Raw genomic sequence first — 19876 nt, forward strand, 5'->3', positions numbered from 1 at the left:
TGAACATGCACAGCCATAATTTGAGTTACAAGAAGGAATAAAAAAGGACTCAGGCGACATCCTTGTCTTATTCCCTTACAGGTGTATAGGAGTAGTACTGTAGGCTAGCTGCAGTACATCAGGTACCTCTGACATGAGGAGCAGAGAAATAAATACTAAAGGAAAAGTACTTCAGTTTGAGTAAATGTAATCAGTTACTTCTCCCTCTGGGACTGAAGCAGTGGGTTCAACAATGAATCGCATTGCTGATTTATCACATCACGTGACTGGATATTGTAACGTGGACCCAGAGTAGACTCCGCAGATAAAGTTTGGTGTTGTGCACTGTCGTCCTCCCTCACAAACTAGTCTCTCTCAACCTGCTCCCGATCAAATGATCTGAAATTAATGGATACAGAATCAATTAAAGCAAAAAACAAAGAAATTAGGAACTGGCTCGTTCGCTCTAAAGAGCCGGTTCAAAGACTCGGCTCGTTCACGAACGTCACATCACTAGCAGAGAGCATGAAGATGATGAAGGATGAAGAGGAGCTGAACGGAACCAGGACCGACTGGCAGAGACCGGCAGACCGACCTGGACCCGCTCTGATCCCAGAAACACCGACACCGAGCTGCGCACTGAACATGTGAGTTCAGCCTGACGTTTCATGAACGTGGCTTTATAAGGCATGACGTCACAACATGTTAACTCAAACAACAGTTACAGCAAAACTGATCCAGATTAAAGGTCCAGATCTGAGGACTTGTTCCACCTCTGATTCACTCTGTGTGTGTGTGTGTGTGTGCGTGCGTGTGCGTGTGTGTGTGTGTGTGTGTGTGTGTGTGTGTGTGTGTGTGTGTGTGTGTGTGTGTTGTGAATGAAGACAGCAGTGTTTAGTCGGGGCCACACAGACTTTATTAGATATATTTCAGGTGTTAGATGGGTCCAACAGGTGCAGACAGGAAATAGAAAATCCTTCACATGTTGGAAGACTGAGGTCTAACTGAGCGGCTCTAAACGTCCCGCAGCTTCAGGACGGTTTCTGATTGGTTACAGTGAGGGGGGAGGAGGGGGGGTGAGGGGGTGTGGGGGGTGGGGTGGGGGGGGGCTGTCGGAGGTTACAGTGACACAGTTCACTTCTGCTCAGGCATGAGGTCATCAATGCTCTCTCCGCCCTCCAGACGCTTCTCCATGTCCACCAGCAGGTTGACTCCATCCACCACCATCTGCACCAGCTCCACCTCTGAGAAGCCCAGACGGTCCGCGTTGGAGATGTCAAAGACTCCGCCTACCGCCGCTGTGTCCACGCCACCTGAGACACACAGAGAGGAAGTGATGTCACAGTTACACCTTTAACATGACTGTCAGGCTTCGTCCACATGAACACGAGTATATTTGAAAATGCAGCCGACGTGTTCGTCTTCTGTGTGTAGATACGGGTTTTTTGGACAATGAGGTAGTAAAAATTTTGCTTTCAAAAACGGCTGCGTCCACGTGGACGAGACGTCAGATTCAGGTTTTGTGTCCACACAAACAGACGGTTATGAAAACAGATATGGTGCACATCGTTCTGAACTCCACTTCCTGTTTATCTGTGTTGATGTAAAATGGAGCATTTGGGAAATGATGACATCATCAGGCGGGTTGTTGCTCTGTGTCATGAGCGCTATGATATCAGACGATGACATCACACCTGACTCTGCTGCTCACAGACTGAATTCTGTTTTCAAAATTATTAATTATTAAACATTAAAGACGAAATAGATTTGATTTAAAAACACAAAGTAATCAGTAACTGTCTGCCTGTCTGTCTGTCTGTCCCTCCACCTGTCTGTCTGTCTGTCTGTCCCCCCACTTGTCTGTCTGTCTGTCTGTCTGTCTGTCCCTCCACCTGTCTGTCTGTCTGTCTGTCCCCCCACTTGTCTGTCTGTCTGTCTGTCTGTCTGTCCCTCCACCTGTCTGTCTGTCTGTCTGTCCCCCCACTTGTCTGTCTGTCTGTCTGTCTGTCTGTCCCTCCACCTGTCTGTCTGTCTGTCTGTCCCCCCACTTGTCTGTCTGTCTGTCTGTGTGTCTGTCTGTCTGTGTGTTTACCTGTGCCTCTCTTCTGCAGCCTCAGCCTCTTCAGGATTTCTCCGAACTTGTCGTTCTTGCTGAGGTTCGGCAGTTTGACGTGGACGCCGGCTCTCAGTCCCGTCCCCAGGTTGGACGGACAGGTGAGGACGTAGCCCAGGTGTTCGTTCCACATGAACTCGTGTCCTCGCTCCTTAAACAAGCCCTCGATCTGGCAGACAGAGGAAGAAGAGGAGCAGGCGGTGAACACCATGATGATGTCTCACTGCTGTGTCTCAACAGGACGTGAGCGTTCAGGTGCGTACCTTGGTGAGTCCGGTGCAGAAGCGGGTGAACACCTCCCTCATGTTGCCTCCTTTCTGCATGCTGATGACACGCAGGTGGTCTTCCTCGTTCACCCACACCAGGAAGGTCTTGTTGTCGTTGTGCCTGCAGGCGAGAGCAGAGGGTTAACGACGCAGGGACAGGAAGCTGAGACGCAACAGGAAGTCAGTCAGGCCGTCATAATGTAAGGTTATAATAACACGTCACAGATTCAGTCTCTGCAGACGGTGATGTAACACATTTGCTTTGAATGTTCAGACTCGGGGTCGCAGCAGGTCAAAGGTCGTACTGACCAGATGCCGCGGCCGTCGGGCCAGTCGCGGGCCATGCCGGACGCCAGCAGCAGGGGGGACACGGGCTTGTCGAACAGGAAGTGGTCATCGATCAGCTGCTGCTGCTCTTCCTCCGTCATGTTCTTCAGAGCGTAGTACTTCCCCTTCAAGTCTCCGTCCAGGAGGTCCAGACCTGCAGGAAGTCACAGGTGAGACAAAAATGATTTTCAGATTAAAAGTTCTGAAGTTTCCTGATCACAGAGGAAATGTTTAATTATTACGAATCAAATGACCTGACTCCGCTCTGTTGCTATGGTAACTAGGGAGTCTGTTATTCAGAGCACATGACTGAGTTTCAGTTTCCAAAGTGTGTCGTTATTTTTATTATCATCATGTTAACTCAGTGTGTCACAAACAACCTGATGGATATCCGATGACGACGTTATAACAAGACGTTTTTTTATGGTTTTACATGTTATGTTCACGTTCTGACATCACACAAACACATGATGTCACAACACAAAGTAATTAACTAATTATCTGTTACACTGTAAAAAGAAAAGTCTTTTTACAAGAAAAGAGTTTCCTGTTGTAACAAATTAAATAAATATAAAATATATAACGATATATGAAATATGGAAAATATAAAATATCTTGTAAAATATCTCTTTATAACAGAATCTGTGTGTGTGTGTGTGTGTGTGTGTGTGTCTGTGTGTGTGTGTGTCCTCAGAATGTGCGGGAGGTCTCTGACGCTCATTAAGAGTCTCAGCAGGGCGACACAGAGCTCACAGTTATATAACAGTCTGATCTGCTCACTGAGGCATGATGGGAAAACATCTAAATAAAGAGCAGATGGACAGAGTTTTAAACTGTGTCTCTGCGTCCTGACCGCTCCTCCTCTTCATCATTATATATTACAATAACATCAGTGTTTGAGGTGAGACTGTTGATGACACGACAGTTAGTTTAAAGTTTAACTGCTGAACTTCACTTGACTCATGTCATCAGAAAGAAAGATGGTATCTGGTGTTAAAAGATCATCAGTCAGCTGATTATCACCAGGTCACATCCTGGAGGCTTCACAGGAAGTTATGAGAAAGTTAGTTTTAAATGAGAGAACTGAAATAAACGTCTTCGTCATAATCACATTTAGAAAACATGTTGAACTGTGGGAAATATTTCATATGCACTGCCTCTGATCACTGAGCTGAAACTTGTCAGACATTAAAGTGTAACACATCTGTCTGCAGCCAGGGGGCACACTGACACTGCAGCACACAGGAAGTGATGTCATACTTTCAATGGAGAGGTTTTCGATGGCGCGGCGTTCTCCGCGGCTGCAGTGCGGCGGCAGACAGAAGCCGCGGATGCTCCGTCCTGTCCGGACCCGAGAGCTCAGTACGTAGTTTGGATCCAGGTCGTCCCCACCCTGAAACGCAGATGATAAGCAGAGATCAGCAGAACCCAACGCCGTGTTCATCCAATCAGCTCACAGAACCAAAACTATCGGTCTGTTCAAGGGACAAAAACTTTTGACTGACTGTGCTGTGGGTCGGTCCAGAGGGCTGAACCACAGCGTCAGATCAGTGTGTTAGTGAGGTTTGTTTCTGTCCTACGAAGGTGGCTCCATCTCCATGGTAACTGATGCTGCACACGTCACCTGGTCAGGATCAGTTTAGTCAAAAGTGCCCCACCTCATCTCCCCCTTTTCCCCATTGTCCAATGGGATGATTTGAGAGGCGGGGCTTCTGTGGTGGTCATGACAACAAGTTTACAGTTGGTAAACAATGGAGGAGAAACTGGTGGTAGTGGTTGCTGGATACCCAGAGCTATACGACTTTACAAAGCACAGTTAGCACCATGTCAATAGAAAACAGCAGATAAGTGCAGTACTGTAAACGTCCATGATGGAGGAGAAGCTCCTGGACCAACTGGTGGTACTCCCCATGATCCAGCCTCTTTTTTAGGGTCTCATGTACCCACACAGATCTCTGTTTATCTGCTGACAGCCTCTCACCCTCAACCAGAGCTACAGACAGCACCCTCTGCCTCAACATGGCAGCAGCTACACACTGATTACTGCAGGATACAGAAACAATAAATAAACACTAGATTGATTACACTGGGGGTTTGGGTCAGTTTGTTGTTGTTTACCTGCAAGTTTTCGGAGTTCAGGTCCGTCTTGTGTTTGTCTGTTGGTTTGTATCCTCCGTGGCGGTCTTCAATCACTGGGTCCAGCAGGTCTTTGAACACCTCATACGTCTCCTCATCTCCAGCGACGCAGCCCACTGTCATGATGAACGGGTGACCTGCAGGGACACAAAATGGCCGATCATATCCTGCTCATTACCAACTTCCTGACTGGTGGCCATTTTGGACTGATGACATCCTCCAGTAGTGATGCACTTCTTAGTTGTATTTTTGAGGGACTTTAATTTGGAGTTGTTGTTGTTGCATTTGTTCATGTAGTAATTAGTTTCCTGTGTAGCACGCTGCTAAATAAATTAGGTTGGATTTAATGAGGAGGATCAGGAGATCAGACAGGAAGTACACAACGTCCCTGTGAGGGATTTAACAAGCAAAAATTAACCTGATCTGATGACTCAATCCAATTATCAGCCTGCAGCTGAAGCCCAGGACACAACGTCCCTATCTGAAGGTGACAAACAACACCAAGAGTTACCGCTCTGAGGAAAGGGGGTTCATGGTCATTAGAAGACTCACCTGGTCCTGGGTTGGGGTCACCTGGTCTGGTGAAGGGGAAGTACATATCGAGTCTGACTTGGTTGGAGGGTGTTATCTGGTTTAGAGGTTGGTACCTGGATTGGGGGGTGTTATCTGGTTTAGAGGTTGGTACCTGGATTGGGGGGTGTTATCTGGTTTAGAGGTTGGTACCTGGATTGGGGAGTGTTATCTGGTTTAGAGGTTGGTACCTGGATTGGGGGTGTTATCTGGTTTAGAGGTTGGTACCTGGATTGAGAGGTGTTATCTGGTTTAGAGGTTGGTACCTGGGTTGAGAGGTGTTATCTGGTTTAGAGGTTGGTACCTGGGTTGAGAGGTGTTATCTGGTTTAGAAGTTGGTACCTGGATTGGGGGTGTTATCTGGTTTAGAGGCTGGTACCTGGATTGGGGGTGTTATCTGGCTTAGAGGTTGGTACCTGGATTGGGGGGTGTTATCTGATTCAGAGGTTGGTAGCTGGATTGGGGGTGTTATCTGGTTTAGAGGTTGGTACCTGGATTGGGGAGTGTTATCTGGTTTAGAGGTTGGTACCTGGATTGAGAGGTGTTATCTGGTTTAGAGGTTGGTACCTGGATTGGGGGTGTTATCTGGTTTAGAGGTTGGTACCTGGATTGGGGAGTGTTATCTGGTTTAGAGGTTGGTAGCTGGATTGGGGGTGTTATCTGGTTTAGAGGTTGGTACCTGGATTGAGAGGTGTTATCTGGTTTAGAGGTTGGTACCTGGATTGAGAGGTGTTATCTGGTTTAGAGGTTGGTACCTGGATTGAGAGGTGTTATCTGGTTTAGAGGTTGGTACCTGGGTTGAGAGGTGTTATCTGGTTTAGAGGTTGGTACCTGGATTGGGGGTGTTATCTGGTTTAGAGGTTGGTACCTGGATTGAGAGGTGTTATCTGGTTTAGAGGTTGGTACCTGGATTGAGAGGTGTTATCTGGTTTAGAGGTTGGTACCTGGGTTGAGAGGTGTTATCTGGTTTAGAAGTTGGTACCTGGATTGGGGGTGTTATCTGGTTTAGAGGTTGGTACCTGGATTGGGGGTGTTATCTGGTTTAGAGGTTGGTACCTGGATTGAGAGGTGTTATCTGGTTTAGAGGTTGGTAGCTGGATTGGGGGTGTTATCTGGTTAAGAGGTTGGTACCTGGATTGAGAGGTATTATCTGGTTTAGAGGTTGGTACCTGGGTTGAGAGGTGTTATCTGGTTTAGAGGTTGGTACCTGGATTGGAGGTGTTATCTGGTTTAGAGGTTGGTACCTGGATTGAGAGGTGTTATCTGGTTTAGAGGTTGGTACCTGGATTGGGGAGTGTGATCTGGTTTAGAGGTTGGTACCTGGATTGAGGAGTGTTATCTGGTTTAGAGGTTGGTACCTGGATTGGGGAGTGTTATCTGGTTTAGAGGTTGGTACCTGGGTTGGGGAGTATTATCTGGTTGATAGGTTGGTACCTGGATTGGGGAGTATTATCTGGTTTAGAGGTTGGTACCTGGGTTGAGAGGTGTTATCTGGTTTAGAGGTTGGTACCTGGATTGGGGAGTGTTATCTGGTTTAGAGGTTGGTACCTGGGTTGAGAGGTGTTATCTGGTTTAGAGGTTGGTACCTGGATTGGGGAGTGTTATCTGGTTTAGAGGTTGGTACCTGGGTTGGGGGGTGTTATCTGGTTTAGAGGTTGGTACCTGGATTGAGAGGTGTTATCTGGGTTAGAAGGTTGGTACCTGGATTGGGGGTGTTATCTGGATTAGAGGTTGGTACCTGGATTGGGGAGTGTTATCTGGTCAAGAGGCTGGTACCTGGGTTGAGGAGTGTTATCTGGTTTAGAGGTTGGTACCTGGATTGAGAGATGTTATCTGGTTTAGAGGTTGGTACCTGGAATGGGGAGTGTTATCTGGTTTAGAGGTTGGCACCTGGATTGGGGGTGTTATCTGGTTTAGAGGTTGGTACCTGGATTGGGGGGTGTTATCTGGTTTAGAGGTTGGTACCTGGATTGGGGGTGTTATCTGGTTGATAGGTTGGTACCTGGATTGGGGAGTGTTATCTGGTTTAGAGGTTGGTAGCTGGATTGGGGGGTGTTATCTGGTTTAGAGGTTGGTACCTGGATTGGGGGGTGTAATCTGGTTTAGAGGTTGGTACCTGGATTGGGGGGTGTAATCTGGTTTAGAGGTTGGTACCTGGGTTGAGAGGTGTTATCTGGGTTAGAAGGTTGGTACCTGGATTGGGGAGTGTTATCTGGTTAAGAGGCTGGTACCTGGGTTGAGGAGTGTTATCTGGTTTAGAGGTTGGTACCTGGATTGAGAGATGTTATCTGGTTTAGAGGTTGGTACCAGGATTGAGGAGTGTTATCTGGTTTAGAGATTGGTACCTGGGTTGAGAGGTGTTATCTGGTTTAGAGGTTGGTACCTGGAATGGGGAGTGTTATCTGGTTTAGAGGTTGGCACCTGGAATGGGGGTGTTATCTGGTTTAGAGGTTGGTACCTGGGTTGAGAGGTGTTATCTGGTTTAGAGGTTGGTACCTGGATTGGGGGTGTTATCTGGTTTAGAGGTTGGTACCTGGGTTGAGAGGTGTTATCTGGTTTAGAGGTTGGTACCTGGATTGGGGAGTGTTATCTGGTTTAGAGGTTGGTACCTGGGTTGAGAGGTGTTATCTGGTTTAGAGGTTGGTACCTGGATTGGGGGTGTTATCTGGTTAAGAGGTTGGTACCTGGATTGAGAGGTATTATCTGGTTTAGAGGTTGGTACCTGGGTTGAGAGGTGTTATCTGGTTAAGAGGTTGGTACCTGGATTGAGAGGTATTATCTGGTTTAGAGGTTGGTACCTGGGTTGAGAGGTGTTATCTGGTTTAGAGGTTGGTACCTGGATTGGGGGTGTTATCTGGTTTAGAGGTTGGTACCTGGATTGGGGAGTGTTATCTGGTTTAGAGGTTGGTACCTGGATTGAGGAGTGTTATCTGGTTTAGAGGTTGGTACCTGGATTGGGGAGTATTATCTGGTTTAGAGGTTGGTACCTGGGTTGAGAGGTGTTATCTGGTTTAGAGGTTGGTACCTGGATTGGGGGGTGTTATCTGGTTTAGAGGTTGGTACCTGGGTTGAGAGGTGTTATCTGGTTTAGAGGTTGGTACCTGGATTGGGGAGTGTTATCTGGTTTAGAGGTTGGTACCTGGGTTGGGGGGTGTTATCTGGTTTAGAGGTTGGTACCTGGATTGAGAGGTGTTATCTGGGTTAGAAGGTTGGTACCTGGATTGGGGGTGTTATCTGGATTAGAGGTTGGTACCTGGATTGGGGAGTGTTATCTGGTTAAGAGGCTGGTACCTGGGTTGAGGAGTGTTATCTGGTTTAGAGGTTGGTACCTGGATTGAGAGATGTTATCTGGTTTAGAGGTTGGTACCAGGATTGAGGAGTGTTATCTGGTTTAGAGGTTGGTACCTGGGTTGAGAGGTGTTATCTGGTTTAGAGGTTGGTACCTGGAATGGGGAGTGTTATCTGGTTTAGAGGTTGGCACCTGGATTGGGGGTGTTATCTGGTTTAGAGGTTGGTACCTGGGTTGAGAGGTGTTATCTGGTTTAGAGGTTGGTACCTGGATTGGGGGGTGTTATCTGGTTTAGAGGTAGGTACCTGGATTGGGGGTGTTATCTGGTTGATAGGTTGGTACCTGGATTGGGGAGTGTTATCTGGTTTAGAGGTTGGTAGCTGGATTGGGGGGTGTTATCTGGTTTAGAGGTTGGTACCTGGATTGGGGGGTGTTATCTGGTTTAGAGGTTGGTATCTGGATTGAGAGGTGTTATCTGGGTTAGAAGGTTGGTACATGGATTGGGGAGTGTTATCTGGTTAAGAGGCTGGTACCTGGGTTGAGGAGTGTTATCTGGTTTAGAGGTTGGTACCTGGATTGAGAGATGTTATCTGGTTTAGAGGTTGGTACCAGGATTGAGGAGTGTTATCTGGTTTAGAGATTGGTACCTGGGTTGAGAGGTGTTATCTGGTTTAGAGGTTGGTACCTGGAATGGGGAGTGTTATCTGGTTTAGAGGTTGGCACCTGGAATGGGGGTGTTATCTGGTTTAGAGGTTGGTACCTGGGTTGAGAGGTGTTATCTGGTTTAGAGGTTGGTACCTGGATTGGGGGGTGTTATCTGGTTTAGAGGTTGGTACCTGGATTTGGGGTGTTATCTGGTTTAGAGGTTGGTACCTGGATTGGGGAGTGTTATCTGGTTTAGAGGTTGGTACCTGGATTGGGGGTGTTACCTGTTTTAGAGGTTGGTACCTGGATTGGGGGTGTTATCTGATTTAGAGGTTGGTACCTGGATTAGGGGTGTTATCTGGTTTAGAGGTTGGTACCTGGATTGGGGGTGTTATCTGGTTTAGAGGTTGGTACCTGGGTTGAGAGGTGTTATCTGGTTAAGAGGCTGGTACCTGGATTGGGGAGTGTTATCTGGTTTAGAAGTTGGTTGCTGGATTGGGGGTGTTACCTGTTTTAGAGGTTGGTACCTGGATTGGGGGTGTTACCTGGTTTAGAGGTTGGTACCTGGATTGGGGGTGTTATCTGGTTAAGAGGTTGGTACCTGGATTGGGGAGTGTTATCTGGTTTAGAGGTTGGTACCTGGATTGAGAGGTGTTATCTGGTTTAGAGGTTGGTACCTGGATTGGGGGTGTTATCTGGTTTAGAGGTTGGTACCTGGATTGAGAGGTGTTATCTGGTTTAGAGGTTGGTACCTGGATTGAGAGGTGTTATCTGGTTTAGAGGTTGGTACCTGGATTGGGGGTGTTATCTGGTTTACAGGTTGGTACCTGGGTTGAGAGGTGTTATCTGGTTTAGAGGTTGGTACCTGGATTGGGGGTGTTATCTGGTTTAGAGGTTGGTACCTGGATTGAGAGGTGTTATCTGGTTTAGAGGTTGGTACCTGGATTGAGAGGTATTATCTGGTTTAGAGGTTGGTACCTGAATTGGGGGGTGTTATCTGGTTTAGAAGTTGGTACCTGGATTGGGGGTGTTATCTGGTTTAGAGGTTGGTACCTGGATTGGGGGTGTTATCTGGTTTAGAGGTTGGTACCTGGATTGAGAGGTGTTATCTGGATTAGAGGTTGGTACCTGGATTGGGGGTGTTATCTGGTTAAGAGGTTGGTACCTGGATTGAGAGGTATTATCTGGTTTAGAGGTTGGTAGCTGGATTGGGGAGTGTTATCTGGTTTAGAGGTTGGTACCTGGGTTGAGAGGTGTTATCTGGTTTCGAGGTTGGTACCTGGATTGGGGGGTGTTATCTGGTTTAGAGGTTGGTACCTGGATTGAGAGGTGTTATCTGGGTTAGAAGGTTGGTACCTGGATTGGGGGTGTTATCTGGATTAGAGGTTGGTACCTGGATTGGGGAGTGTTATCTAGTTAAGAGGCTGGTACCTGGGTTGAGGAGTGTTATCTGGTTTAGAGGTTGGTACCTGGATTGGGGGTGTTATCTGGTTTAGAGGTTGGTACCAGGATTGAGGAGTGTTATCTGGTTTAGAGGTTGGTACCTGGGTTGAGAGTTGTTATCTGGTTTAGAGGTTGGTACCTGGATTGAGAGGTGTTATCTGGTTTAGAAGTTGGTACCTGGATTGGGGGTGTTATCTGGTTTAGAGGTTGGTAGCTGGATTGGGGGTGTTATCTGGTTGATAGGTTGGTACCTGGATTGGGGGTGTTATCTGGTTTAGAGGTTGGTAGCTGGATTGGGGGTGTTATCTGGTTTAGAGGTTGGTACCTGGATTGGTAGTGTTATCTGGTTTAGAGGTTGGTACCTGGATTGAGAGGTGTTATCTGGTTTAGAGGTTGGTACCTGGATTGGGGGTGTTATCTGGTTTAGAGGTTGGTACCTGGATTGGGAGTGTTATCTGGTTTAGAGGTTGGTAGCTGGATTGGGGGTGTTATCTGGTTTAGAGGTTGGTACCTGGATTGAGAGGTGTTATCTGGTTTAGAGGTTGGTACCTGGATTGAGAGGTGTTATCTGGTTTAGAGGTTGGTACCTGGATTGAGAGGTGTTATCTGGTTAAGAGGTTGGTACCTGGGTTGAGAGGTGTTATCTGGTTTAGAGGTTGGTACCTGGATTGGGGGTGTTATCTGGTTTAGAGGTTGGTACCTGGATTGAGAGGTGTTATCTGGTTTAGAGGTTGGTACCTGGATTGAGAGGTGTTATCTGGTTTAGAGGTTGGTACCTGGGTTGAGAGGTGTTATCTGGTTTAGAAGTTGGTACCTGGATTGGGGGTGTTATCTGGTTTAGAGGTTGGTACCTGGATTGGGGGTGTTATCTGGTTTAGAGGTTGGTACCTGGATTGAGAGGTGTTATCTGGTTTAGAGGTTGGTAGCTGGATTGGGGGTGTTATCTGGTTAAGAGGTTGGTACCTGGATTGAGAGGTATTATCTGGTTTAGAGGTTGGTACCTGGGTTGAGAGGTGTTATCTGGTTTAGAGGTTGGTACCTGGATTGGAGGTGTTATCTGGTTTAGAGGTTGGTACCTGGATTGAGAGGTGTTATCTGGTTTAGAGGTTGGTACCTGGATTGGGGAGTGTGATCTGGTTTAGAGGTTGGTACCTGGATTGAGGAGTGTTATCTGGTTTAGAGGTTGGTACCTGGATTGGGGAGTGTTATCTGGTTTAGAGGTTGGTACCTGGGTTGGGGAGTATTATCTGGTTGATAGGTTGGTACCTGGATTGGGGAGTATTATCTGGTTTAGAGGTTGGTACCTGGGTTGAGAGGTGTTATCTGGTTTAGAGGTTGGTACCTGGATTGGGGGGTGTTATCTGGTTTAGAGGTTGGTACCTGGGTTGAGAGGTGTTATCTGGTTTAGAGGTTGGTACCTGGATTGGGGAGTGTTATCTGGTTTAGAGGTTGGTACCTGGGTTGGGGGGTGTTATCTGGTTTAGAGGTTGGTACCTGGATTGAGAGGTGTTATCTGGGTTAGAAGGTTGGTACCTGGATTGGGGGTGTTATCTGGATTAGAGGTTGGTACCTGGATTGGGGAGTGTTATCTGGTCAAGAGGCTGGTACCTGGGTTGAGGAGTGTTATCTGGTTTAGAGGTTGGTACCTGGATTGAGAGATGTTATCTGGTTTAGAGGTTGGTACCTGGAATGGGGAGTGTTATCTGGTTTAGAGGTTGGCACCTGGATTGGGGGTGTTATCTGGTTTAGAGGTTGGTACCTGGATTGGGGGGTGTTATCTGGTTTAGAGGTTGGTACCTGGATTGGGGGTGTTATCTGGTTGATAGGTTGGTACCTGGATTGGGGAGTGTTATCTGGTTTAGAGGTTGGTAGCTGGATTGGGGGGTGTTATCTGGTTTAGAGGTTGGTACCTGGATTGGGGGGTGTAATCTGGTTTAGAGGTTGGTACCTGGATTGGGGGGTGTAATCTGGTTTAGAGGTTGGTACCTGGGTTGAGAGGTGTTATCTGGGTTAGAAGGTTGGTACCTGGATTGGGGAGTGTTATCTGGTTAAGAGGCTGGTACCTGGGTTGAGGAGTGTTATCTGGTTTAGAGGTTGGTACCTGGATTGAGAGATGTTATCTGGTTTAGAGGTTGGTACCAGGATTGAGGAGTGTTATCTGGTTTAGAGATTGGTACCTGGGTTGAGAGGTGTTATCTGGTTTAGAGGTTGGTACCTGGAATGGGGAGTGTTATCTGGTTTAGAGGTTGGCACCTGGAATGGGGGTGTTATCTGGTTTAGAGGTTGGTACCTGGGTTGAGAGGTGTTATCTGGTTTAGAGGTTGGTACCTGGATTGGGGGTGTTATCTGGTTTAGAGGTTGGTACCTGGGTTGAGAGGTGTTATCTGGTTTAGAGGTTGGTACCTGGATTGGGGAGTGTTATCTGGTTTAGAGGTTGGTACCTGGGTTGAGAGGTGTTATCTGGTTTAGAGGTTGGTACCTGGATTGGGGGTGTTATCTGGTTAAGAGGTTGGTACCTGGATTGAGAGGTATTATCTGGTTTAGAGGTTGGTACCTGGGTTGAGAGGTGTTATCTGGTTAAGAGGTTGGTACCTGGATTGAGAGGTATTATCTGGTTTAGAGGTTGGTACCTGGGTTGAGAGGTGTTATCTGGTTTAGAGGTTGGTACCTGGATTGGGGGTGTTATCTGGTTTAGAGGTTGGTACCTGGATTGGGGAGTGTTATCTGGTTTAGAGGTTGGTACCTGGATTGAGGAGTGTTATCTGGTTTAGAGGTTGGTACCTGGATTGGGGAGTATTATCTGGTTTAGAGGTTGGTACCTGGGTTGAGAGGTGTTATCTGGTTTAGAGGTTGGTACCTGGATTGGGGGGTGTTATCTGGTTTAGAGGTTGGTACCTGGGTTGAGAGGTGTTATCTGGTTTAGAGGTTGGTACCTGGATTGGGGAGTGTTATCTGGTTTAGAGGTTGGTACCTGGGTTGGGGGGTGTTATCTGGTTTAGAGGTTGGTACCTGGATTGAGAGGTGTTATCTGGGTTAGAAGGTTGGTACCTGGATTGGGGGTGTTATCTGGATTAGAGGTTGGTACCTGGATTGGGGAGTGTTATCTGGTTAAGAGGCTGGTACCTGGGTTGAGGAGTGTTATCTGGTTTAGAGGTTGGTACCTGGATTGAGAGATGTTATCTGGTTTAGAGGTTGGTACCAGGATTGAGGAGTGTTATCTGGTTTAGAGGTTGGTACCTGGGTTGAGAGGTGTTATCTGGTTTAGAGGTTGGTACCTGGAATGGGGAGTGTTATCTGGTTTAGAGGTTGGCACCTGGATTGGGGGTGTTATCTGGTTTAGAGGTTGGTACCTGGGTTGAGAGGTGTTATCTGGTTTAGAGGTTGGTACCTGGATTGGGGGGTGTTATCTGGTTTAGAGGTAGGTACCTGGATTGGGGGTGTTATCTGGTTGATAGGTTGGTACCTGGATTGGGGAGTGTTATCTGGTTTAGAGGTTGGTAGCTGGATTGGGGGGTGTTATCTGGTTTAGAGGTTGGTACCTGGATTGAGAGATGTTATCTGGTTTAGAGGTTGGTACCTGGATTGGGGGGGTGTTATCTGGTTTAGAAGGTTGGTACCTGGATTGCGGGGTGTTATCTGGTTTAGAGGTTGGTACCTGGATTGGGGGGTGTTATCTGGTTTAGAGGTTGGTACCTGGATTGGGGGTGTTATCTGGTTTAGAGGTTGGTACCTGGATTGGGGGGTGTTATCTGGTTTAGAGGTTGGTACCTGGATTGAGAGGTGTTATCTGGTTTAGAAGGTTGGTACCTGGATTGGGGGGTGTTATCTGGTTTAGAAGGTTGGTACCTGGGTTGGGGGGTGTTATGTGGTTTAGTGGTTGGTACCTGGATTGAGAGGTGTTATCTGATTTAGAAGGTTGGGGGGTGTTATGTGGTTTAGTGGTTGGTACCTGGATTGAGAGGTGTTATCTGATTTAGAAGGTTGGTACCTGGGTTGGGGGGTGTTATGTGGTTTAGTGGTTGGTACCTGGATTGGGGAGTGTTATCTGGTTGAGAGGTTGGTACCTGGATTGGGGGTTTTGTCTGGTTTAGAGGTTGGTACCTGAATTGGGAGGTGTTATCTGGTTTAGAAGGTTGGTACCTGAATTGGGAGGTGTTATCTGGTTTAGAGGTTGGTACCTGGATTGAGAGGTGTTATCTGATTTAGAAGGTTGGTACCTGGGTTGGGGGGTGTTATGTGGTTTAGTGGTTGGTACCTGGATTGGGGAGTGTTATCTGGTTGAGAGGTTGGTACCTGGATTGGGGGTTTTGTCTGGTTTAGAGGTTGGTACCTGAATTGGGAGGTGTTATCTGGTTTAGAAGGTTGGTACCTGAATTGGGGGTGTTATCTGGTTTAGAAGGTTGGTACCTGAATTGGGGGTGTTATCTGGTTTAGAGGTTGGTACCTGAATTGGGAGGTGTTATCTGGTTTAGAAGGTTGGTACCTGGGTTGGGGGGTGTTATCTGGTTTAGAGGTAGGTACCTGGATTGAGAGGTGTTATCTGGTTTAGAGGTTGGTACCTGGGTTGGGGAGTGTTATCTGGTTTAGAGATTGGTACCTGGATTGGGGGTTTTGTCTGGTTTAGAGGTTGGTACCTGAATTGGGAGGTGTTATCTGGTTTAGAAGTTTGGTACCTGAATTGGGAGGTGTTATCTGGTTTAGAAGGTTGGTACCTGAATTGGGAGGTGTTATCTGGTTTAGAGATTGGTACCTGAATTGGGAGGTGTTATCTGGTTTAGAAGGTTGGTACCTGGGTTGGGGGGTGTTATCTGGTTTAGAGGTAGGTACCTGGATTGAGAGGTGTTATCTGGTTTAGAGGTAGGTACCTGGATTGAGAGGTGTTATCTGGTTTAGAGGTTGGTACCTGGATTGGGGAGTGTTATCTGGTTTAGAGGTAGGTACCTGGATTGAGAGGTGTTATCTGGTTTAGAGGTAGGTACCTGGATTGAGAGGTGTTATCTGGTTTAGAGGTTGGTACCTGGGTTGGGGAGTGTTATCTGGTTTAGAAGGTTGGTACCTCGATTGGGGAGTGCTATCTGGTTTAGAGGTTGGTACCTGGATTGGGGGTGTTATCTGGTTTAGAGGTTGGTACCTGTGTTGAGAGGTGTTATCTGGTTTAGAGGTTGGTACCTGTGTTGAGAGGTGTTATCTGGTTTAGAGGTTGGTACCTGGATTGGGGGTGTTATCTGGTTTAGAGGTTGGTACCTGGGTTGAGAGGTGTTATCTGGTTTAGAGGTTGGTACCTGTGTTGAGAGGTGTTATCTGGTTTAGAGGTTGGTACCTGTGTTGAGAGGTGTTATCTGGTTTAGAGGTTGGTACCTGGATTGGGGGTGTTATCTGGTTTAGAGGTTGGTACCTGGGTTGAGAGGTCTCATCTGGTTTAGAGGTTGGTAGCTGGATTGGGGGTGTTATCTGGTTTAGAGGTTGGTACCTGGATTGAGAGATGTTATCTGGTTTAGAATGTTGGTACCTGGATTGGGGGGTGTTATCTGGTTTAGAGGTTGGTACCTGGATTGAGAGATGTTATCTGGTTTAGAAGGTTGGTACCTGGATTGCGGGGTGTTATCTGGTTTAGAGGTTGGTACCTGGATTGGGGGGTGTTATCTGGTTTAGAGGTTGGTACCTGGATTGGGGGTGTTATCTGGTTTAGAGGTTGGTACCTGGATTGTGGGGTGTTATCTGGTTTAGAGGTTGGTACCTGGATTGGGGGTGTTATCTGGTTTAGAGGTTGGTACCTGGATTGGGGGTGTTATCTGGTTTAGAGGTTGGTACCTGGATTGTGGGGTGTTATCTGGTTTAGAGGTTGGTACCTGGATTGTGGGGTGTTATCTGGTTTAGAGGTTGGTACCTGGATTGTGGGGTGTTATCTGGTTTAGAGGTTGGTACCTGGATTGGGGGTGTTATCTGGTTTAGAGGTTGGTACCTGGATTGTGGGGTGTTATCTGGTTTAGAGGTTGGTACCTGGATTGAGAGGTGTTATCTGGTTTAGAGGTTGGTACCTGGTTTGGGGGTCAGTACCTGGGTTGTCAACGCCAGTCTGGATGACGTCGTCCAGGGTGAACCCACTGGGCGTCTCTTTGTCCCTCAGGCTGGCGTACATTTCGGGCGTTAGCACCTTGGCCATGTGGTTGTTGTGCTGGCTGAGGTCGGGGTACTCCTGCTCCGATGAGTAGTTCATCTTCAGCTTGTTGTGGGTGTTTCCGAAAGGCATGATGACGTCCGGCTGCTGACCTGGGAACAGTTTAAACATGTCAGCTAATAAACTTCTGATTCACAGTTCGTCAAACCAATATCTGGAATTATTATCAAACTGCAGCTGAAAAATTTAACGGATTTATTTGGTTTATTACCAGTTCATTAACATCTTAACTGTCCATTCATAACCATTCGTGAACAGTTAAACTGATGGCTCATTAATAGTTGATTAACAATTTTTTATCAATTTAACTAAAGGTTTATTAATGCTTTATTAACAGTTTATGAACATTTAATTAACAGTTTAACTGTTGTGTTTTTAAACATTTTACAAACAGTTAAAATGTTTGTTCAAATCCATAATCAGATTTTGAATTTCCTCAGAGAATTAACACATTTATTTTATAAAATAAATTTTTGACTGATAAAATAAATATGATCACCATATTAAGGTTAATAAAACCTAAAATATTTATAAATAAAGGCTGTGACTGTGGTGTTATTTGTTGTTCCTAACATTCAGATTTAAATAATCCCCCTGATAATATTTATCTCACAGAGTGAAAACAAACGAGGAAACGGTGGAAATATTAACTGATAAATATTTGTTCAGTTTTTATATAAAGTATAATTATCGAAACAAAATCACTGTATTTCTGAAAGCAAAAAAAATGTTATCACCAGTTCTGCTGAATATTTTTAACATTCAGTCATTCTTATTATTTTCACTGATATGAATGGCTATATGGGCCACAGCTCAGTCCATAGGGACTTGGGTTGGGAACCAGAGGGTCGCCTGTTCGAGTCCCTGTCCGGACCAAAATATGGAGCGTGGACTGGTGGCTGGAGAGGTGCCAGTTCACCTCCTGGGCACTGCCGAGGTGCCCTTGAGCAAGGCACTGAAGCCCCCCAACTGCCCAGGGCGCCTCACCAAGGGCAGCCCCCCTCACTCTGACATCTCTCCACTGTGTGCATGTATAGGTCCTGTTTGTGCATGTGTGTGTTCGGACCTGTGTGTAATTGACAACAGAGTGAAAAAAATTGAATTTCCCCTCAGGGGGATTAATAAAGTAAATAATAATAATAATAATAAAAAAAATTATGATTATTCATTTGCATTTTACAAATACAAAAACAGTCTTCATCCCACAAAATTGATGCATATGAATTTTTGCGCAGAGTAAAAGTTTTTTATACAACCATTTAAAAATATTCCATAATAACTATAAATCCTGTATTTCATATTTTACTTCTATTAAAGAGCAAAACTATCATCAGGAGAGGAAACTGAAAACATCAGAGGTCGGTCTGATCACACCGACCGCTCTCATACATTATTAAATATTCTATGGATATTAAATATTTATATAAATGTAATAATGTATGAGATGATGTGTTTTAATTTGAAATGATCACATTAATGAAGATAATCATGTTAAAAGTTTGACTCCGTAATCAGTAACTAGTAATCAGTAACTAACTGTCTGCAGTAAAAGTGCTCGTGTCCCTGTGAGGTGAGACCGGTCCATCAGACTGGACTGCTTCATGCTTCACCTTCATCATCCTCCATCTTCATTACTGTTAGAACTGATCCGGGTTCAGAGCTCAGACTCGGCTGGAGTCGGGTGGACTCGGCTCGGCTCGGCTCGGATCGGCTCGGATCAGGGAGCCTGGAGGGGATCAGTGAGTCTAAACCGGGACTCGGAGGCTCATTATGAGCTGCGGGAGTGACGCAGCAGCAGACCGGGATTAACCCTTCACAGCACGGCTGCTGCACCGCGACGCCCCGGTCACCTTCAGCACATCCTACCGAACAGAACCGGGCTCTGCTCCTTCAGACCGACACACGAACCGGCTTTCTACCGGCAGGTTACACGGTGATCGTTAAATGAGGAGGGATGATGCTGCAGCGGCGGAATAACGGAACATAAGCCGTTATTATCCCGGTAAAAATATATATTCAAATCAGTCGAGGGGAGCATGCGCAGTGAGTGTCCCATTAAAGATGAACAGAGTGTCTGATGGAGAAATAAAAAGATCAAACGTGTTTAATCTGAATGCAGATTAGGCAGATTAGGGATTTCATGACGCCTGAGTGGATTTAAGGTGGAATTATTTAAAGTGGAATTATTTACGGCCCTTTTGTTAACAGATGCACATTTAAAGCATCAAATCATCTTCATCGATTTATCGATTATTAGAAATGTGTGTGCACGAGCTGAGAGCTGACTGAGGAGAGGAGACGCTCATCTGTGTCTGTCCGCCGGTGACTGCGCAACACCTGCAGACAGGACGGACTGCAAGGTCGTTTGGATGCAGAGGGACAGACAGAGGGACAGACAGAGGCACAGACAGAGGGACAGACAGAGGCACAGACAGAGGGACAGACAGACAGGCTCTCTGCAGCTCTACAACATGCACAGCCCCTGTAAACAGCCGGTGCAGCCCGTGCGTCTGCAGCCTGCTCCTTTGTTCCTTGAACCGTCTGACGGAGCCCCGCTGATGCGTCTGATCCCCGCGGAGCGCGAGCCCCCCCTCTGTCCCGCTGATAACCCGATGAAGTGATAACTGATGCATTGATGAGGTGATCAGCCGTGTTGTGATTGGTCAGCATTCAAGATGTTCTTACCTGTGAGTTCAGTCTGCTGTGATGCGTTCAGGATCCGCTCCTGCTGCTGCTGCTGCTGCTGCGGATTAAAGCGGCTCTCAGCTTTATATACCCGCCCCCCGCTCCTCATTGGCTCCTATTTACAGTCCATTCATTCCATTGGACGGAGAACCTCCGGGGTCACGTGACTGACTCTCGCCCTCTCTGCAGGTTCAGGTCCTGCCGCAGTGCCTTTGAGCAACACTGAAGGTGTCTTCAGGTGTCTC

At 46.7% G+C, this 19876-nt stretch overlaps 1 protein-coding gene across 1 annotated transcript; it reads right to left on the bottom strand.

Annotated features, from left to right (window-relative positions):
- Window positions 1-872: 872 nt before the first annotated feature.
- Window positions 873-19786, bottom strand: LOC117270827 (creatine kinase B-type). The gene is made up of 8 exons (XM_033648736.2): window positions 19632-19786; window positions 16826-17038; window positions 4804-4958; window positions 3946-4078; window positions 2668-2839; window positions 2356-2479; window positions 2072-2261; window positions 873-1292 (listed from the first exon to the last, which is right to left on the bottom strand). Exons 1-8 carry the CDS (start codon window positions 19738-19740, stop codon window positions 1114-1116), a joined length of 1275 nt encoding a protein of 424 aa, XP_033504627.2. The 5' UTR covers window positions 19741-19786; the 3' UTR covers window positions 873-1113.
- Between the last annotated feature and the right edge of the window lie 90 nt (window positions 19787-19876).

The sequence above is a fragment of the Epinephelus lanceolatus genome, chromosome 13, assembly GCF_041903045.1.
Source record: "Epinephelus lanceolatus isolate andai-2023 chromosome 13, ASM4190304v1, whole genome shotgun sequence".
Taxonomy (NCBI): Eukaryota; Metazoa; Chordata; class Actinopteri; order Perciformes; family Serranidae; genus Epinephelus; species Epinephelus lanceolatus.